This window comes from Petromyzon marinus, unplaced genomic scaffold (genome assembly GCF_048934315.1).
Source record: "Petromyzon marinus isolate PM22_M1 ecotype Great Lakes invasive population unplaced genomic scaffold, UKy_Petmar_22M1.pri1.0 PM_Scaffold_96, whole genome shotgun sequence".
Lineage (NCBI taxonomy): Eukaryota > Metazoa > Chordata > Hyperoartia > Petromyzontiformes > Petromyzontidae > Petromyzon > Petromyzon marinus.
In genome coordinates, this window is record NW_027423706.1 from 165,091 (window position 1) to 186,595 (window position 21,505).

A 21,505-nucleotide genomic window follows, 5' to 3' on the forward strand; every position below is an offset into this window, starting at 1 on the left:
CTTAATATACAGTCCCGTAGAGCCGTACCGGGGGAATCTCCTCAGGTGATAGATGTGCCGATACCCAGGGAACCAAATAGTGTCTTAATATAGAGTCCCGTACAGCCGTACCGGGGGAATCTCCTCAGGTGATTGATGTTCTTATACCCAGATAACCAAATAGTGTCTTAATATACAGTCCAGTACAGCCGTACCGGGAGGAATCTCCTCAGGTGATAGACGTGCCGATGCCCAGAGAACCAAATAGTGTCTTAATATACAGTCCCGTACAGGTGTACCGGGAGAATCTCCTCAGGTGATAGACGTGCCGATGCCCAGAGAACCAAATAGTGTCTTAATATACAGTCCCGTACAGCCGTACCGGGGAGAATCTCCTCAGGCGATAGACGTGCCGATACCCAGAGAACCAAATAGTGTCTTAATATAGAGTCCCGTACAGCCGTACCGGGGGGATCTCTTCAGGTGATAGACGTGCCGATGCCCAGAGAACCAAATAGTGTCTTAATATACAGTCCCGTACAGCCGTACCGGGGAGAATCTCCTCAGGTGATAGACGTGCTGATACCGAAAGATACAAATAGTGTCTTAATATACAGTCCCGTACAGCCGTACCGGGGGGAATCTCCTCAGGTGATAGACGTTCCGATACCCAGAGAACCAAATATTGGCCTTAATATACAGTCCCGTACAGCCGTACCGGGAGGAATCTCCTCAGGTGAAGACGTGCCGATGCCCAGATAACCAAATAGTGTCTTAATATAGAGTCCCGTACAGCCGTACCGGGGAGAATCTCCTCAGGTGAAGACGTTCCGATACCCAGAGAACCAAATAGTGTCTTAATGTACAGTCCCGTACAGCCGTACCGGGAGGAATCTCCTCAGGTGATAGACGTGCCGAAACCCAGTGAACCAAATAGTGTCTTAATATACAGTCCCGTACAGCCGTACCGGGAGCAATCTCCTCAGGTGATAGACGTTCCGATACCCAGAGAACCAAATAGTGTCTTAATATACAGTCCCGTACAGCCGTACCGGGGGAATCTCCTCAGGTGATAGACGTGCCGATACCGAAATAGCCAAATAGTGTCTTAATATACAGTCCCGTACAGCCGTACCGGGAGAATCTCCTCAGGTGATAGACGTGCCGATACCCAGAGAACCAAATAGTGTCTTAATATACAGTCCCGTACAGCCGTACCGGGAGAATCTCCTCAGGTGAAGACGTGCCGATGCCCAGAGAACCAAATAGTGTCTTAATATACAGTCCCGTACAGCCGTACCGGGGGAATCTCCTCAGGTGATAGACGTTCCGATGCCCAGATAACCAAATAGTGTCTTAATATACAGTCCCGTACAGCCGTACCGGGGGGAATCTCCTCAGGTGATAGACGTGCCGATACCCATAGAACCAAATAGTGTCTTAATATACAGTCCCGTACAGCCGTACCGGGAGAATCTCCTCAGGTGATAGACGTGCCGATACCCATAGAACCAAATAGTGTCTTAATATACAGTCCCGTACAGCCGTACCGGGAGAATCTCCTCAGGTGATAGACGTGCCGATACCCGTAGAACCAAATAGTGTCTTAATATACAGTCCCGTACAGCCGTACCGGGGAGAATCTCCTCAGGTGAAGACGTGCCGATACCGAAATAGCCAAATAGTGTCTTAATATACAGTCCCGTACAGCCGTACCGGGAGAAATCTCCTCAGGTGATAGACGTTCCGATACCCAGAGAACCAAATAGTGTCTTAATATACGGTCCCGGACAGCCGTACCGGGGGGAATCTCCTCAGGTGATAGACGTTCCGATACCCAGAGAACCAAATAGTGTCTTAATATACAGTCACGTACAGCCGTACCAGGAGAATCTCCTCAGGTGAAGACGTTCCGATGCCCAGGGAACCAAATAGTGTCTTAATATAGAGTCCCGTACAGCCGTACCGGGGGGAATCTCCTCAGGTGATTGATGTTCTTATACCCAGAGAACCAAATAGTGTCTTAATATACAGTCCCGTACAGGTGTACCGGGGGGAATCTCCTCAGGTGATAGACGTTCCGATACCCAGAGAACCAAATAGTGTCTTAATATACAGTCCCGTACAGCCGCACCGGGAGGAATCTCCTCAGGTGATAGACGTGCCGATACGCAGAGAACCAAATAGTGTCTTAATATACAGTCCCATACAGCCGTACCGGGGGGAATCTCCTCAGGTGATAGACGTGCCGATACTCAAAGAACCAAATAGTGTCTTAATATACAGTCCCGTACAGCGGTACCGGGGAGAATCTCCTCAGGTGATAGACGTTCCGATACCCAGAGAACCAAATAGTGTCTTAATATACAGTCCCGTACAGCCGTGCCGGGGGATCTCCTCAGGTGAAGACGTTCCGATACCCAGAGAACCAAATAGTGTCTTAATATACAGTCCCGTACAGCCGTACCGGGAGGAATCTCCTCAGGTGATAGACGTTCCGATACCCAGAGAACCAAATAGTGTCTTAATATACAGTCCCGTACAGCCGTACCGGGGAGAATCTCCTCAGGTGATAGACGTGCCGATGCCCAGAGAATCAAATAGTGTCTTAATATACAGTCCCGTACAGCCGTACCGGGGAGAATCTCCTCAGGTGATAGACGTGCCGATACCGAAATAGCCAAATAGTGTCTTAATATACAGTCCCGTACAGCCGTACCGGGGGAATCTCCTCAGGTGATAGACGTTCTGATACCCAGAGAACCAAATAGTGTCTTAATATACAGTCCCGTACAGCCGTACCGGGAGGAATCTCCTCAGGTGATAGACATGCTGATACCCAGAGAACCAAATAGTGTCTTAATATACAGTCCCGTACAGCCGTACCAGGAGGAATCTCTTCAGGTGATAGACGTGCCGATGCCCAGAGAACCAAATAGTGTCTTAATATACAGTCCTGTACAGCCGTACCGGGGGAATCTCCTCAGGTGAAGACGTGCCTATACCCAGAGAACCAATTAGTGTCTTAATATACAGTCCCGTACAGCCGTACCAGGGGAATCTCCTCAGGTGAAGACGTTCCGATAACCAGAGAACCAAATAGTGTCTTAATATACAGTCCCGTACAGCCGTACCGGGGACAATCTCCTCAGGTGAAGACGTTCCGATAACCAGAGAACCAAATAGTGTTTTATTTTACAGTCCCGTACAGCCGTACCGGGGGAATCTCCTCAGGTGATAGACGTGCCGATACAGAGAACCAAATAGTGTCTTAATATACAGTCCCTTACAGCCGTACCGGGGAGAATCTCCTCAGGTGATAGATGTGCCGATACAGAGAACCAAATAGTGTCTTAATATACAGTCCCGTACAGCCGTACCGGGAGGAATCTCCTCAGGTGATAGACGTTCCGATGCTCAAAGAACCAAATAGTGTCTTAATATACAGTCCTGTGCAGCCGTACCGGGGGGAATCTCCTCAGGTGATAGACGTGCCGATACAGAGAACCAAATAGTGTCTTAATATACAGTCCCGTACAGCCGTACCGGGGAGAATCTCCTCAGGTGATAGACGTTCCGATACTCAAAGAACCAAATAGTGTCTTAATATACAGTCCCGTACAGCCGTACCGGGAGGAATCTCCTCTGGTGATAGACGTTCCGATACCGAAAGAGCCAAATAGTGTCTTAATATACAGTCCCGTACAGCCGTACCGGGAGGAATCTCCTCAGGTGATAGACGTTCCGATACCCAGAGAACCAAATAGTGTCTTAATATACAGTCCCGTATATCCGTACCGGGGGGAATCTCTTCAGGTGAAGACGTGCCGATACTCAAAGAACCAAATATTGTCTTAATATACAGTCCCGTACAGCCGTACCGGGGAGAATCTCCTCAGGTGATGGACGTTCCGATACCCAGAGAACCAAATAGTGTCTTAATATACAGTCCCGTACAGCCGTACCGGGGGAATCTCCTCAGGTGATAGACGTGCCGATGCCCAGAGAACCAAATAGTGTCTTAATATACTGTCCCGTACAGCCGTACCGGGGGGAATCTCCTCAGGTGATAGACGTTCCGATACCCAGAGAACCAAATAGTGTCTTAATATACAGTTCCGTACAGCCGTACCGGGGAGAATCTCCTCAGGTGATAGACGTGCCGATGCCCAGAGAATCAAATAGTGTCTTAATATACAGTCCCGTACAGCCGTACCGGGGAGAATCTCCTCAGGTGATAGACGTGCCGATACCGAAATAGCCAAATAGTGTCTTAATATACAGTCCCGTACAGCCGTACCGGGAGGAATCTCCTCAGGTGATAGACGTGCCGATACTCAAAGAACCAATTAGTGTCTTAATATACAGTCCCGTACAGCCGTACCGGGGAGAATCTCCTCAGGTGATAGACTTGCCAATGCCCAGAGAACCAAATAGTGTCTTAATATACAGTCCCGTACAGCCGTACCGGGAGGAATCTCCTCAGGTGATAGACGTTCCGATACCCAGAGAACCAAATAGTGTCTTAATATACAGTCCCGTACAGCCATACCGGGGGGAATCTCCTCAGGTGATAGACGTGCCGATGCCGAAATAACCAATTAGTGTCTTAATATACAGTCCCGTAGAGCCGTACCGGGGGAATCTCCTCAGGTGATAGATGTGCCGATACCCAGGGAACCAAATAGTGTCTTAATATAGAGTCCCGTACAGCCGTACCGGGGGAATCTCCTCAGGTGATTGATGTTCTTATACCCAGATAACCAAATAGTGTCTTAATATACAGTCCAGTACAGCCGTACCGGGAGGAATCTCCTCAGGTGATAGACGTGCCGATGCCCAGAGAACCAAATAGTGTCTTAATATACAGTCCCGTACAGCCGTACCGGAGGGAAATCTCCTCAGGTGATAGACGTTCCGATACCCAGATAACCAAATAGTGTCTTAATATACAGTCCCGTACAGCCATACCGGGGAGAATCTCCTCAGGTGATAGACGTGCCGATGCCCAGAGAACCAAATAGTGTCTTAATATACAGTCCCGTACAGCCGTACCGGGAGGAATCTCCTCAGGTGATAGACGTGCCGATGCCCAGAGAACCAAATAGTGTCTTAATATACAGTCCCGTGTAGCCGTACCGGGGAGAATCTCCTCAGGTGATAGACGTTCCGATACCCAGAGAACCAAATAGTGTCTTAATATACAGTCCCGTACAGCTGTACCGGGAGGAATCTCCTCAGGTGATAGACGTTCCGATACCCAGAGAACCAAATAGTGTCTTAATATACAGTCCCGTACAGCCGTACCGGGTCGAATCTCCTCAGGTGATAGACGTTCGATACCCAGAGAACCAAATAGTGTCTTAATATACAGTCCCGTACAGCCGTACCGGGGAGAATCTCCTCAGGTGATAGACGTTCCGATACCGAAACAACCAAATAGTGTCTTAATATACAGTCCCGTACAGCTGTATCGGGGAGAATCTCCTCAGGTGATAGACGTGCCGATGCACAGAGAACCAAATAGTGTCTTAATATACAGTCCCGTACAGCCATACCGGGAGGAATCTCCTCAGGTGAAGACGTTCCGATGCCCAGATAACCAAATAGTGTCTTAATATACTGTCCCGTACAGCCGTACCGGGGGGAATCTACTCAGGTGATAGACGTTCCGATACCCAGAAAACCAAATAGTGTCTTAATATACAGTCCCGTACAGCCGTACCGGGGGGAATCTCCTCAGGTGATAGACGTGCCGATGCCCAGAGAACCAAATAGTGTCTTAATATACAGTCCCGTACAGCCGTACCGGGGGAATCTCCTCAGGTGATAGACGTTACGATGCCCAGAGAACCAAATAGTGTCTTAATATACAGTCCCGTACAGCCGTACCGGGAGGAATCTCCTTAGGTGATAGACGTTCCGATACCCAGAGAACCAAATAGTGTCTTAATATACAGTCCCTTACAGCCGTACCGGGAGAATCTCCTCAGGTGATAGACGTGCCGATACCCAGAGAACCAAATAGTGTCTTAATATACAGTCCCGTACAGCCGTCCCGGGGGAATCTCCCCAGGTGATAGACGTGCCAATGCACAGAGAACCAAATAGTGTCTTAATATACAGTCCCGTACAGCCGTACCGGGAGGAATCTCCTCAGGTGATAGACGTGCCGATGCCCAGAGAACCAAATAGTGTCTTGATATACAGTCCCGTACAGCCATACTGGGAGAATCTCCTCAGGTGAAGACGTTCCGATACCCAGAGAACCAAAGTGTCTTAATATACAGTCCCGTACAGCCATACCGGGGGAATCTCCTCAGGTGATAGACGTGCCGATACCCAAAGAACCAAATAGTGTCTTAATATACAGTCCCGTACAGCCGTACCGGGGAGAATCTCCTCAGGTGATAGACGTGCCGATACCGAAACAACCAAATAGTGTCTTAATATACAGTCCCGTACAGCCGTACCGGGGGAATCTCCCCAGGTGATAGACGTGCCGATGCCCAGAGAACCAAATAGTGTCTTAATATACAGTCCCGTACAGCCGTCCCGGGAGGAATCTCCTCAGGTGATAGACGTGTCTATACCCAGAGAACCAAATAGTGTCTTAACATACAGTCCCGTACAGGTGTACCGGGTGGAATCTCCTCAGGTGATAGACGTGCCGATACCGAAACAACCAAATAGTGTCTTAATATACAGTCCCGTACAGCCGTACCGGGGGGAATCTCCTCAGACGATAGACGTGCCGATGCCCAGAGAACCAAATAGTGTCTTAATATACAGTCCCGTACAGCCGTACCGGGGAGAATCTCCTCAGGTGATAGACGTGCCGATAAACAGAGAACCAAATAGTGTCTTAATATACAGTCCCGTACAGCCGTACCGGGAGGCATCTCCTCAGGTGAAGACGTGCCAATGCACAGAGAACCAAATAGTGTCTTAATATACAGTCCCGTACAGCCGTACCGGGGAGAATCTCCTCAGGTGATAGACGTTCCGATACCCAGAGAACCAAATAGTGTCTTAATATACAGTCCCGTACAGCCGTCCCGGGGGAATCTCCCCAGGTGATAGACGTGCCAATGCACAGAGAACCAAATAGTGTCTTAATATACAGTCCTGTACAGCCGTACCGGGGAGAATCTCCTCAGGTGATAGACGTGCCGATGCCCAGAGAACCAAATAGTGTCTTAATATACAGTCCCGTACAGCCGTCCCGGGGGAATCTCCCCAGGTGATAGACGTGCCAATGCACAGAGAACCAAATAGTGTCTTAATATACAGTCCCGTACAGCCGTACCGGGAGGAATCTCCTCAGGTGATAGACGTGCCGATGCCCAGAGAACCAAATAGTGTCTTGATATACAGTCCCGTACAGCCATACTGGGAGAATCTCCTCAGGTGAAGACGTTCCGATACCCAGAGAACCAAAGTGTCTTAATATACAGTCCCGTACAGCCATACCGGGGGAATCTCCTCAGGTGATAGACGTGCCGATACCCAAAGAACCAAATAGTGTCTTAATATACAGTCCCGTACAGCCGTACCGGGGAGAATCTCCTCAGGTGATAGACGTGCCGATACCGAAACAACCAAATAGTGTCTTAATATACAGTCCCGTACAGCCGTACCGGGGGAATCTCCCCAGGTGATAGACGTGCCGATGCCCAGAGAACCAAATAGTGTCTTAATATACAGTCCCGTACAGCCGTCCCGGGAGGAATCTCCTCAGGTGATAGACGTGTCTATACCCAGAGAACCAAATAGTGTCTTAACATACAGTCCCGTACAGGTGTACCGGGTGGAATCTCCTCAGGTGATAGACGTGCCGATACCGAAACAACCAAATAGTGTCTTAATATACAGTCCCGTACAGCCGTACCGGGGGGAATCTCCTCAGACGATAGACGTGCCGATGCCCAGAGAACCAAATAGTGTCTTAATATACAGTCCCGTACAGCCGTACCGGGGAGAATCTCCTCAGGTGATAGACGTGCCGATAAACAGAGAACCAAATAGTGTCTTAATATACAGTCCCGTACAGCCGTACCGGGAGGCATCTCCTCAGGTGAAGACGTGCCAATGCACAGAGAACCAAATAGTGTCTTAATATACAGTCCCGTACAGCCGTACCGGGGAGAATCTCCTCAGGTGATAGACGTTCCGATACCCAGAGAACCAAATAGTGTCTTAATATACAGTCCCGTACAGCCGTCCCGGGGGAATCTCCCCAGGTGATAGACGTGCCAATGCACAGAGAACCAAATAGTGTCTTAATATACAGTCCTGTACAGCCGTACCGGGGAGAATCTCCTCAGGTGATAGACTTGCCAAAGCCCAGAGAACCAAATAGTGTCTTAATATGCAGTCCCGTACAACCGTACCGGGGGAATCTTCTCAGGTGATAGACGTGACGATGCCCAGAGAACCAAATAGTGTCTTAATATACAGTTCTGTACAGCCGTACCGGGGGAATCTTCTCAGGTGATAGACGTTCTGATACCCAGAGAACCAAATAGTGTCTTAATATACAGTCCCGTACAGCCGTACCGGGAGGAATCTCCTCAAGTGATAGACGTTCCGATACCCAGAGAACCAAATAGTGTCTTGATATACAGTCCCGTACAGCCGTACCAGGGGGAATCTCCTCAGGTGAGGATGTGCCGATACTCAAAGAAGCAAATAGTGTCTTAATATACAGTCCCGTACAGCCGTACCGGGGGAATCTCCTCAGGTGATAGACGTTCCGATGCCCAGAGAACCAAATAGTGTCTTAATATACAGTCCCGTACAGCCGTACCGGGGGGAATCTCCTCAGGTGATAGACGTTCTTATACCCAGAGAACCAAATAGTGTCTTAATATACAGTCCCGTACAGCCGTACCGGGGGAACCCTCAGGTGATAGACGTTCCGATACCCAGAGAACCAAATAGTGTCTTAATATACAGTCCCGTACAGCCGTACCGGGGGAACCCTCAGGTGATAGACGTTCCGATACCCAGAGAACCAAATAGTGTCTTAATATACAGTCCCGTACAGCCGTACCGGGAGGAATCTCCTCAGGTGAAGACGTGCCTCTACCCACAGAACCAAATAGTGTCTTAATATACAGTCCCGTACAGCCGTACCGGGGAGAATCTCCTCAGGTGATAGACGTGCCGATACCCAGTGAACCAAATAGTGTCTTAATATACAGTCCCGTACAGCCGTACCGGGGGAATCTCCTCAGGTGAAGACGTGCCGATGCCCAGAGAACCAAATAGTGTCTTAATATACTGTCCCGTACAGCCGTACCGGGGGAATCTCCTCAGGTGAAGACGTGCCTATACCCCTAGAACCAAATAGTGTCTTAATATACAGTCCCGTACAGCCGTACCGGGAGGAATCTCCTCAGGTGAGGACGTGCCGATGTCCAGAGAACCAAATAGTGTCTTAATATACAGTCCTGTACAGCCGTACCGGGGGGAATCTCCTCAGGTGATAGACGTTCCGATACCCAGAGAAACAAATAGTGTCTTAATATACAGTCCAGTACAGGCGTACCGGGGGGAATCTCCTCAGGTGATAGACGTTCCGATACCCAGAGAAACAAATAGTGTCTTAATATACAGTCCAGTACACCCGTACCGGGGGGAATCTCCTCAGGTGATAGACGTGCCGATACTCATTGAAGCAAATAGTGTCTTAATATACAGTCCCGTACAGCCGTACCGGGGAGAATCTCAGGTGATAGACGTGCCGATGCCCAGAGAACCAAATAGTGTCTTAATATACAGTCCCGTACAGCCGTACCGGGAGGAATCTCCTCAGGTGAAGACGTGCCGATACTCATTGAAGCAAATAGTGTCTTAATATACAGTCCCGTACAGCCGTACCGGGGAGAATCTCAGGTGATAGACGTGCCGATGCCCAGAGAACCAAATAGTGTCTTAATATACAGTCCCGTACAGCCGTACCGGGAGGAATCTCCTCAGGTGATAGACGTTCCGATACCCAGAGAACCAATTAGTGTCTTAATATACAGTCCCGTACAGCCGTACCGGGGGAATCTCCTCAGGTGATAGACGTGCCGATGCCCAGAGAACCAAATAGTGTCTTAATATACAGTCCCGTACAGCCGTGCCGGGGGGAATCTCCTCAGGTGATAGACGTGCCGATGCCCAGAGAACCAAATAGTGTCTTAATATACAGTCCCGTATAGCCATACCTGGGGAATTTCCTCAGGTGATAGACGTGCCCATACCCAGAGAACCAAATAGTGTCTTAATATACAGTCCCGTACAGCCGTACCGGGGAGAATCTCCTCAGGTGATAGACGTTCCGATACCCAGAGAACCAAATAGTCTCTTAATATACAGTCCCGTACAGCCGTACCGGGAGGAATCTCCTCAGGCGAAGACGTGCCGATGCCCAGAGAACCAAATAGTGTCTTAATATACAGTCCCGTACAGCCGTACCGGGAGGAATCTCCTCAGGTGAAGACGTGCCGATACCAAAATAACCAAATAGTGTCTTAATATACAGTCCCGTACAGCCGTCCCGGGGGAATCTCCCCAGGTGATAGACGTGCCAATGCACAGAGAACCAAATAGTGTCTTAATATACAGTCCTGTACAGCCGTACCGGGGAGAATCTCCTCAGGTGATAGACTTGCCAAAGCCCAGAGAACCAAATAGTGTCTTAATATGCAGTCCCGTACAACCGTACCGGGGGAATCTTCTCAGGTGATAGACGTGACGATGCCCAGAGAACCAAATAGTGTCTTAATATACAGTTCTGTACAGCCGTACCGGGGGAATCTTCTCAGGTGATAGACGTTCTGATACCCAGAGAACCAAATAGTGTCTTAATATACAGTCCCGTACAGCCGTACCGGGAGGAATCTCCTCAAGTGATAGACGTTCCGATACCCAGAGAACCAAATAGTGTCTTGATATACAGTCCCGTACAGCCGTACCAGGGGGAATCTCCTCAGGTGAGGATGTGCCGATACTCAAAGAAGCAAATAGTGTCTTAATATACAGTCCCGTACAGCCGTACCGGGGGAATCTCCTCAGGTGATAGACGTTCCGATGCCCAGAGAACCAAATAGTGTCTTAATATACAGTCCCGTACAGCCGTACCGGGGGGAATCTCCTCAGGTGATAGACGTTCTTATACCCAGAGAACCAAATAGTGTCTTAATATACAGTCCCGTACAGCCGTACCTGGGGAACCCTCAGGTGATAGACGTTCCGATACCCAGAGAACCAAATAGTGTCTTAATATACAGTCCCGTACAGCCGTACCGGGGGAACCCTCAGGTGATAGACGTTCCGATACCCAGAGAACCAAATAGTGTCTTAATATACAGTCCCGTACAGCCGTACCGGGAGGAATCTCCTCAGGTGAAGACGTGCCTCTACCCACAGAACCAAATAGTGTCTTAATATACAGTCCCGTACAGCCGTACCGGGGAGAATCTCCTCAGGTGAAGACGTGCCGATACTCAAAGAAGCAAATAGTGTCTTAATATACAGTCCCGTACAGCCGTACCGGGGAGAATCTCCTCAGGTGATAGACGTGCCGATGCCCAGTGAACCAAATAGTGTCTTAATATACAGTCCCGTACAGCCGTACCGGGAGAATCTCCTCAGGTGAAGACGTGCCGATACCCAGATAACCAAATAGTGTCTTAATATACAGTCCCGTACAGCCGTACCGGGGGAATCTCCTCAGGTGAAGATGTTCCGATGCCCAGAGAACCAAATAGTGTCTTAATATACAGTCCCGTACAGCCGTACCGGGGAGAATCTCCTCAGGTGATAGACGTGCCGATGCCCAGAGAATCAAATAGTGTCTTAATATGCAGTCCCGTACAGCCGTACCGGGGAGAATCTCCTCAGGTGATAGACGTGCCGATACCGAAATAGCCAAATAGTGTCTTAATATACAGTCCCGTACAGCCGTACCGGGGGAATCTCCTCAGGTGATAGACGTTCTGATACCCAGAGAACCAAATAGTGTCTTAATATACAGTCCCGTACAGCCGTACCGGGGGGAATCTCCTCAGGTGAAGACGTTCCGATACCCAGAGAACCAAATAGTGTCTTAATATACAGTCCAGTACAGCCGTACCGGGGAGAATCTCCTCAGGTGATAGACGTGCCGATACCCAGGGAACCAAATAGTGTCTTAATATAGAGTCCCGTACAGCCGTACCGGGGGGAATCTCCTCAGGTGATTGATGTTCTTATACCCAGAGAACCAAATAGTGTCTTAATATACAGTCCCGTACAGCCGTACCGGGAGGAATCTCCTCAGGTGATAGACGTGCCGATACGCAGAGAACCAAATAGTGTCTTAATATACAGTCCCGTACAGCCGTATCGGGGGAATCTCCTCAGGTGAAGACGTGCCGATACCCAGAGAACCAAATAGTGTCTTAATATACAGTCCAGTACAGCCGTATCGGGGGAATCTCCTCAGGTGAAGACGTGCCGATACCCAGAGAACCAAATAATGTCTTAATATACAGTCCAGTACAGGCGTACCGGGGGGAATCTCCTCAGGTGATAGACGTTCCGATACCCAGAGAACCAAATAGTGTCTTAATATACAGTCCCGTACAGCCGTACCGGGGGGAATCTCCTCAGGTGAAGACGTGCCGATACCCAGAGAACCAAATAGTGTCTTAATATACAGTCCCGTACAGCCGTATCGGGGGAATCTCCTCAGGTGAAGACGTGCCGATACCCAGAGAACCAAATAGTGTCTTAATATATAGTCCCGTACAGCCGTACCGGGGAGAATCTCCTCAGGTGATAGACGTGCCGATACCCAGAGAACCAAATAGTGTCTTAATATACAGTCCCGTACAGCCGTACCGGGAGGAATCTCCTCAGGTGATAGACGTGCCGATACCCAGAGAACCAAATAGTGTCTTAATATACAGTCCCGTACAGCCGTACCGGGGAGAATCTCCTCAGGTGATAGACGTGCCGATACCCAGAGAACCAAATAGTGTCTTAATATACAGTCCCGTACAGCCGTACTGGGAGGAATCTCCTCAGGTGAAGACGTGCCGATACCCAGAGAACCAAATAGTGTCTTAATACACAGTCCCGTACCTGGTGTACCGGAGGAATCTCCTCAGGTGAGGACGTGCCGATACTCAAAGAAGCAAATAGTGTCTTAATATACAGTCCCGTACAGCCGTACCGGGAGGAATCTCCTCAGGTGATAGACGTTCCGATACCCAGAGAAGCAAATAGTGTCTTAATATACAGTCCCGTACAGCCGTACCGGGGGGAATCTCCATCTGGTACGGATGCAGTGGGGGGAGGCTGATGGATGCCCGGCGTGCCGTCGAGGGACGGCTCCCTATCGGGTCTCCACCGTGTAGCCCTCCATCACTTCCCTCCCCTCACACCGCCTCGTCTCCCCCTCCCCCGCCCCGCCTTGTTCCCCCGCCAAGACGAGCGGGCCCTCCGCCCGCCGTTCCCCGGATCCTCGCCCCTCCCGGGCCCTCCCCGGGGTTCCGGCGGCGGTGTCGGCGGTGGTACCGCCCTCCCCCTCGGCCTCCGGGGACTCGCATCCTCGGCCTCTTCGGCCTCCTCCTTCACTCGCCCGGGCTGCTCCGGCCTCTCCCGCTCGGCCTCTGTGGGCGCGCCCGCCTCAGGCGGCGGCTCCTCCTCGGCCTCCGCCGGAACCGCTGCCGCGGCCGCGGCCTCCTCCTCCTCGTCCTCCTCCTCCTCGGTCCGCCGCCCCGGCACCGTCGGCAAGAGCTTCAACCGCTTCTCGACGTTCGTCAAGTCGGGCGGCGAGGCCTTCGTCCTGGGCCAGGCGTGCGCTCCCGTCCGCGCCGGCGAGCGCGTCCGCGTCGAGCTCCTGGACCCGCCCCTCCTGCCGCCCGCCCCGGCGTCGTCTCCGCCCCCCGCCGCCTCCGCCTCCGCCGCCTCCACCGCCTCCTCCGCCGCCTCCGCCGCCTCCGCCGCCTCCTCCGCCGCCTCCACCGCCTCCTCCTCCTCCCCTCACCCTCCGCCTCAGCAGCCTCCGGCGCCCTCGCCCGGCGCCATCCGCGTGCGCTGGGCGCCGAGCGCGTCGCCCTACGGCTGCGCGGTGGAGCAGCCGAAGCGCGAGACCAAGTTCAAGGGCATGAAGAGCTTCACGTCGTACCGGCTGTCGCCCTCGTGGGCGGGGGCGGCGGCCGTGGGCCGCCGCTACAAGCACTTCGACTGGCTGCACGCGCGTCTCCTGCACAAGTACCCCGTGATCTCGGTGCCGCAGCTGCCCGAGAAGCAGGCGACGGGGCGCTTCGACGGCGGCTTCATCGAGAAGCGCCAGCGGGGCCTGGCGCTGTGGCTGGGCCACACGGCCGGGCACCCGGTGCTCGCCGGCTGCGACGCCCTTCGGCACTTCCTGACCAGCGCCGACGAGCGCGAGTGGAAGGCCGGCAAGCGGCGGGCGGAGCGCGACGAGCTGGTGGGAGCGAACTTCTTCCTCACGCTCGAGGTGCCGCCGGTGACGCTGGAGCTGGTGCAGGTGGAGGCGCAGGTGGGTGGTGGTGGGGTGGGGAGGGTGGGGGGGGGTGGTGGTGGGGGTGGGGGGGGGTGGGTGGGGGTGGGGTGGGGGGTGGTGGTGGGGGTGGTGGTGTTGGTGGTAGGGGTGGTAGGGGTGGTGGTGGTGGTGGTAGGGGGGGTGGTGGTGGTGGTGCTGGTGGTGGTGGGGGGGGTGGTGGTGGTGGTGGTGGTAGGGGGGGTGGTGGTGTGGGTGGTGGTGGTGGTGGTGTGGGTGGTGGTGGTGGTGTTGGTGGTGGTGGTGGTGGTGTTGGTGGTGGTGGTGGTGGTGGTAGGGGGGTGGTGGTGTGGGTGGTGGTGGTGGTGGCGGTGTTGGCGGTGTTGGCGGTGTTGGTGGTGGTGGTGACGCCGTTGAGAACCAACCGTTATCATTCCACAACTGGAATGATAACAATTGTGTCGTTATCGTTATGATCCTCATTGTTAATAGCGTATAATCAACATCATCATGATTATACGCTGCCACCCACCACTTCCCCCCCCCCCCACCGCTACCCCACGTGGCCCAGGTGGATGCCTTCAAGGTCTTCCTGCGGCGCATGGAGGAGAGTGTCTCTCAGCTCGCCTCCACCGCCATGGAGCTGTGCCGAAAGCACGCGGGAGGATTCCGTCGCGAGTTCCACAAAGCTGGCAACGCCTTCCGTGCCCTCAGCCTCGCCTTCGACAGCGACCCTGACCGGTAGGCCACTCTAACTAGTTCATAACTAACTAGTTCGTAACTAACTAGTATAACTAACTAGTATATAACTAACTAGTATATGACCACCGTAACGAGTTCCTCAAACAAAAACCGGCAAACGCCTTCCGTGCCCCTCGGCCTCGCCTTCGACGGCGACCCTGACCGGTAGGCCACTCTAACTACTTCATAACTAACTAGTTTATAACTAACTAGTTTAACTAACTAGTATGTGACCACCGTAACGAGTTCCACAAACAAAACCGGCAAACGCCTTCTGTGCCCCTCGGCCTCGCCTTGGACGGCGACCCTTACCGGTAGGCCACTCTAACTACTTCAGAACTAACTAGTTCGTAACTAACTAGTATAACTAACTAGTATAACGAACTAGTATATGACCACCGTAACGAGTTCCACAAACAAAGCTGGCAAACGCCTTCCGTGCCCTCAGGAGATTGAATCTCTACCCTCGGGGCTCCTCCAGAAACAACAAAAAGCCGCTTCGTGTGGCCACGTGGAATGTTCGAACTCTCACTGCGGAGGAGAGGCTGCCACTCCTCTGTCGGGAGCTGGACCGGTACCGCCTGGATCTCTGCGGCATTCAGGAGGTCCGGTGGACCGGTTCTGGCTCCTGCCACCATGAGGGGTGGACAGTCCTCTACTCGGGGCAGCAGACTGCCAAACAACGGGGTGTGGCTCTTCTTCTGAACAAAACAATGAAGGGGGCGTGGGAGCGTGGCGGTGAGGTGTGGGAAGCTGTAAGCCCCAGGCTACTTTGGGCTCGCCTTCCCATCAACCGGAGGCGAGGAATGGTGGTCGTGGTTACTTATGCCCCCACCGAAGACGAACATCCGTGGAGGGATGCAGGCAACGCCGATGAATCAGATGCCTTCTAAGACCTCCTGTCACAGGTGCTGGCTAAAGTGGCCCCTCGGGATAGAGTCATCATGTTGGGTGACTTTAATGCCCGAGTGGGTCATGATGCTGGCACCTGGTCTGGAGTGATTGGAAGGCATGGGCCAGATCAGCTCAATAACAACGGTAGGAGGCTGCTAGATTTTTGTGCAGCCCATGGGCTTGTAATTACCAACACACTGTTCCGGCATCGGCGCATCCTCACAACATCATGGATGCATGCCGGGTCCAAGCAAGAACATCTGCTGGAATACATAGTGATGGACCAGCGGATGCGAGCCCATGTCCTTGACACCAGGACCTACCGTGGAGCTGATCTGCCCTCTGACCATCGACTAGTCATCTGAAAGATGCGCCTGCCATTCTTCCACTCCGGTGGTGAGTGTACCCCCAGGACCCCATTCCCACCGCAAGGTGGCCTGGTCTCAGCTATCTGATGACAGTTGCAAGCGAGAATTTCTTCGTTGCTTGCGGCTGGGGTTGGCATCGTCCCCGACTCCTCCTGATGTCGAGGGTAAATGGGCGAGGTTTAGGACTGTGACTCATGCAGCTTCATTGGCTGCTTTGGATACGCGGTCCAGACCTCCCCAGAGACGCTGGGTGACAGAGGAGGTGTTCAGGATGGTTGAGAAAAAGCGACAGGCCCACTGCCATCGGCTACAGAATCCCACGTCAGAAAATGAGGAGGCTTACCGCAGCCTTCACTCGGAGGTTCGGAGAGCCGTGAGGCGCTGCAAGGATGGGTGGTGGTCGCGGGTTGCTGAGGAGATGGAGTCTGCCTCAATGGCCCGCGATCACAAATCCCTATTTAACTTAATCAAAAAGTAACCTGCAGCGCCACACCTATTACCGTCATTAGGGGAAAGAACGGTGATCCAATCTCTGACCCCCAGGAACAGGTTTGCAGATTTGCTGAGCATTTTTGTGAGGTCCTGGGGGAGGGGGAATCCCTCAGCCTGGAAAACATCATGGGACAAAGTGGGGATGACCCTGCTGAGGCTGCGGTGCCTCAAATATTGGAGGAGGGAGTCACCCCCTGTGAGTGGCTGGCTGAGGTGTCATCTGTTGAGGAAGTACTGAAGGCAATCCGGAGTCTGAGACCAGGAAAGGCACCGGTAGGCCACTCTCGCTAGTGATGATCTCCCAAGCGAAATTCTAAGGGAGGGTGGTGTTTGTGCTCAGACTGCCCTCTATGACATCATAACAACAGTCTGGGCCACTGGACGGGTTCCGCAGGATTGGAAGGATGCCCTGGTGGTCCCCCTTTTTAAGAAGGGGGACCGCACTGACTGTAACAACTACAGGGGCATCTCACTCCTCAGTATGCCGGGAAAGGTCCTGGCAAGGATTATTCAACATCGCCTTGCTAGGCACACTGAGGAGAGGCTTGCGGAGCCCCAATGCGGTTTCAGGAAAAGGTGGTCCTGCACAGATGCCATATTTTCTGTCCGTCTGCTACAGCAGAGGTGTAGAGAATTCCAGCAAGACCTACGTCTCTGCTTCATTGACCTGGTCAAGGCCTATGATACCATCAGTAGGCCTGGGCTCTGGGTTGTTCTTCGTGCTTTCGGAGTACCTGACCCTCTGCTCACGATCATTAAGGAACTTCATGATGGTGAGCTGGCCCGGGTAAAACTACGTGGCCGGAAGTCAGAGCCATTCCCTGTAAACCTTGGGGTGCGACAGGGATGTCCTCTGGCTCCAACATTATTTAACATCTATTTTGACCGCGTAGTTCGTGAAGCCTTCAGTAGCTTTACCGGAGGAATTTCCATCTGGTACAGGTACAATGGGAGGCTGATCGATGCCCGGGTGCGGTCAAGGGATGGCTCCCTATCGCTCAACCACGTTATGTATGCCGATGATTTGGTAATTGCCGCTTACTCAGAGGAGGAGTTGGAGGCGCTGCTGCTGAGACTGGAGCGTGCCACTAAGAGGTGGGCCTTACCATCAGCCCCACCAAAACTAAGCACCTGCCTGGGTATTTTGTACCATCGGACACTCCACCCCCACAACTCCCAATCGGTGATGGTGCAGTTGTGGAGAGAGTGGAGAGTTTCCCATACCTGGGCAGTGTGCTTATGACCGGCTCCAGTTTAACAGCAGAGGTCTCACTCCGAATCAGTCGAGCGGCAATATATTTTCATCGGTTGCGTAACGCTGTGTGGAAGCTACCTGATCTGTCGCTCCGCACGAAGCTTTGGGTCTTCTCTGCCACAGTCATTCCCTCCCTTCTCTACGCTTGCAAAACATGGACCCCCCTAATGGAACATCTTCGCCGGTTGGAAACATTTAAGCTGGCCTGCCTATGATCAATCCTGAGTTTAACAAGGCTGGATTGTGTGAGCAGCTCACAAATCCTTGAAAGATCTGGGCAAGGTCCCATCGGTAAGCTCCTCCGGCAGGCAAGGCTGCGTTGGCTGGGTCATGTAGCCCACATGCCCAGCCACCACATGCCTAAACAGCTTTTGTTCGGCCGGATCGAGGGGGCTAAACGGGCGTGGCACGGGCTAGAGAAGAGATGGAGTGATGTGGTACAGGAGGACGTGGAGCTGAGTGGACTTGCCGATGACTGGTACCAGCGGTGTCAAGATCGGCCTCTGTGGAGGAGGCTCGTGAAGGACGCTACTGGGCAGTTGGAGGCAGTCGCCCTCCAACAACAACGGAGGGCGGAGGAGCGACGCTCACAACAACGAGGGAGCGCCGGGCGGCTAAAGCACAGCAGGTTGGCACAGTAGGGGGCACAGGTGGTGCATCAGCCAGTCATCTCAGTCAGTCGACCCGTGGCACCTGGGTCTGCCCCGTGACCTCCTGCCAGCGGGCGTTCGACACTTCACGTGGCCTCAGGGTGCACATGGCCTGGCACAAGCGTCGTGGTGACGTCACCACCACTTAGTGGCGAATGGCGGTTGTTGTTGTCGTGTGTCTGTGTGTGTGTGTGTCTGTGTGTGTGTCTGTGTGTGTGTCTGTGTGTATGTGTGTCTCTGTGTGTGTCTGTGTGTCTCTGTGTCTTTGTGTTTGTCTCACTGTGTGTGTCTCTGTGTGTGTCTCTGTGTCTGTATGTGTGTCTGTGTGTCTCCTAGGGGTACCGATCCACTGAACTACGCTCTAAGTCACACGGGAGACACCTACGTAGCTATAGGGGATCTGAGTGTGTCTCACTGTGTGTGTGTGTCTCTGTGTGTGTCTCTGTGTGTCTCTGTGTGTCTCTGTGTGTCTCTGTGTTTGTTTGTGTGTGTCTCCTAGGGGTACCGATCCACTGAACTACGCTCTAAGTCACACGGGAGACACCTACGTAGCTATAGGGGATCTGTGTGTGTCTCACTGTGTGTGTGTCTCTGTGTGTGTCTCTGTGTGTGTCTCTGTGTCTCTGTGTGTCTCTGTGTGTGTTTGTGTGTGTCTCCTAGGGGTACCGATCCACTGAACTATGCTCTAAGTCACACGGGAGACACCTACGTAGCTGTAGGGGATCTGAGTGTGTCTCACTGTGTGTGTGTCTCTGTGTGTGTCTCTGTGTGTGTCTCTGTGTCTCTGTGTGTATCTGTGTGTGTCTCCTAGGGGTACCGATCCACTGAACTACGCTCTAAGTCACACGGGAGACACCTACGTAGCTATAGGGGATCTGAGTGTGTCTCACTGTGTGTGTGTCTCTGTGTGTGTCTCTGTGTGTGTCTCTGTGTCTCTGTGTGTGTCTGTGTGTCTCCTAGGTGTACCGATCCACTGAACTACGCTCTAAGTCACACGGGAGACACCTACGTAGCTATAGGGGATCTGTGTGTGTCTCACTGTGTGTGTGTCTCTGTGTGTGTCTCTGTGTGTCTCTGTGTCTCTGTGTGTCTCTATGTGTCTCTCTGTGTGTCTCCTAGGGGTACCGATCCACTGAACTACGCTCTAAGTCACACGGGAGACACCTACGTCGCTATAGGGGATCTGAGTGTGTCTCACTGTGTGTGTGTCTCTGTGTGTGTCTCTGTGTCTGTGTCTTTGTGTGTCTCTCTGTGCGTCTCCTAGGGGTACCGATCCACTGAACTACGCTCTAAGTCACACGGGAGACACTTACGTAGCTATAGGGGATCTGTGTGTGTCTCACTGTGTGTGTGTCTCTGTGTGTGTCTCTGTGTGTCTCTGTGTCTCTGTGTGTCTCTGGTGTGTTTGTGTGTGTCTCCTAGGGGTACCGATCCACTGAACTACGCTCTAAGTCACACGGGAGACATGTACGTCGCTATAGGGGATCTGAGTGTGTCTCACTGTGTGTGTGTCTCTGTGTGTGTCTCTGTGTCTGTGTCTCTGTGTGTCTCTCTGTGTGTCTCCTAGGGGTACCGATCCACTGAACTACGCTCTAAGTCACACGGGAGACACCTACGTAGCTATAGGGGATCTGAGTGTGTCTCACTGTGTGTGTGTCTCTGTGTGTGTCTCTGTGTGTGTGTCTGTGCGTCTCCTAGGGGTACCGATCCACTGAACTACGCTCTAAGTCACACGGGAGACATGTACGTCGCTATAGGGGATCTGAGTGTGTCTCACTGTGTGTGTGTCTCTCTGTGTGTCTCTGTGTGTCTGTGTCTCTGTGTGTCTCTGTGTGTGTCTCCTAGGGGTACCGATCCACTGAACTACGCTCTAAGTCACACGGGAGACACCTACGTAGCTATAGGGGATCTGTTCTCGGAGCAGCCGGCCTACGATCTGCAGCCCATGCTGGATGTGCTTGGCCTCTACCAGGGCCTGCTGGCCAACTTCCCGGACATCATCCACGTGATGAAGGGTACGGGAGACACGGGGGGGAGAGAGAGACACGGGGAGAGATAGAGAGACACGGAGAGAGAGAGAGAGACATGGGGAGAGAGAGAGAGACACGGAGAGAGAGAGAGAGACACGGGGAGAGAGAGAGAGAGACACGGGGGGGAGAGACACGGGGGGAGAGACACGGGGGGGAGAGAGACACGGGGAGAGAGAGACGCGGGGGGGGAGACACGGGGAGAGAGACACGGGGGGAGAGAGACACGGGGGGAGAGACATGGGGGAGAGACACGGGGGGAGATACACGGGGGGGGAGACACGGGGGGAGAGAGACACGGGGGGGGAGACACGGGGGGAGAGACACGGGGGGGAGAGACACGGGGGGGTGGAGACACGGGGGGGAGAGACACGGGGAGAGAGACACGGGGGGGGGGGAGACACGGGGGGAGAGACACGGGGGGGGGGAGACACGGGGGGAGAGACACGGGGGAGAAACACGGGGGGAGAGACACGGGGGGGAGAGACACGAGGGGAGAGACACGGGGAGAGAGAGACACGGGGGGAGAGACACGGGGGGAGAGAGACACGGGGGGAGAGACACGGGGGAGACACGGGGGGGGTGGAGACACG

General features: G+C 52.9%; 1 protein-coding gene across 2 annotated transcripts in view; it reads left to right on the forward strand.

The window, feature by feature from the left end:
- Positions 1 to 21,505, forward strand: part of LOC142923960 (sorting nexin-33-like) — a 73,522-nt gene that overhangs the window by 49,471 nt on the left and 2,546 nt on the right. Inside the window, exons 5-7 of one of the 2 annotated variants that reach the window (XM_076064989.1) lie at positions 13,446 to 14,524; positions 15,057 to 15,226; positions 19,222 to 20,659. In XM_076064989.1, coding sequence (XP_075921104.1) covers positions 13,446 to 14,524; positions 15,057 to 15,226; positions 19,222 to 19,384 — 1,412 coding nt within the window. In that variant the 3' untranslated portion in view covers positions 19,385 to 20,659. Of the gene's footprint in view, positions 1 to 13,445; positions 14,525 to 15,056; positions 15,227 to 19,221; positions 20,660 to 20,730; positions 20,901 to 21,505 lie in introns of those variants that run through there. The other variant, XM_076064988.1, reaches the window with a different exon arrangement.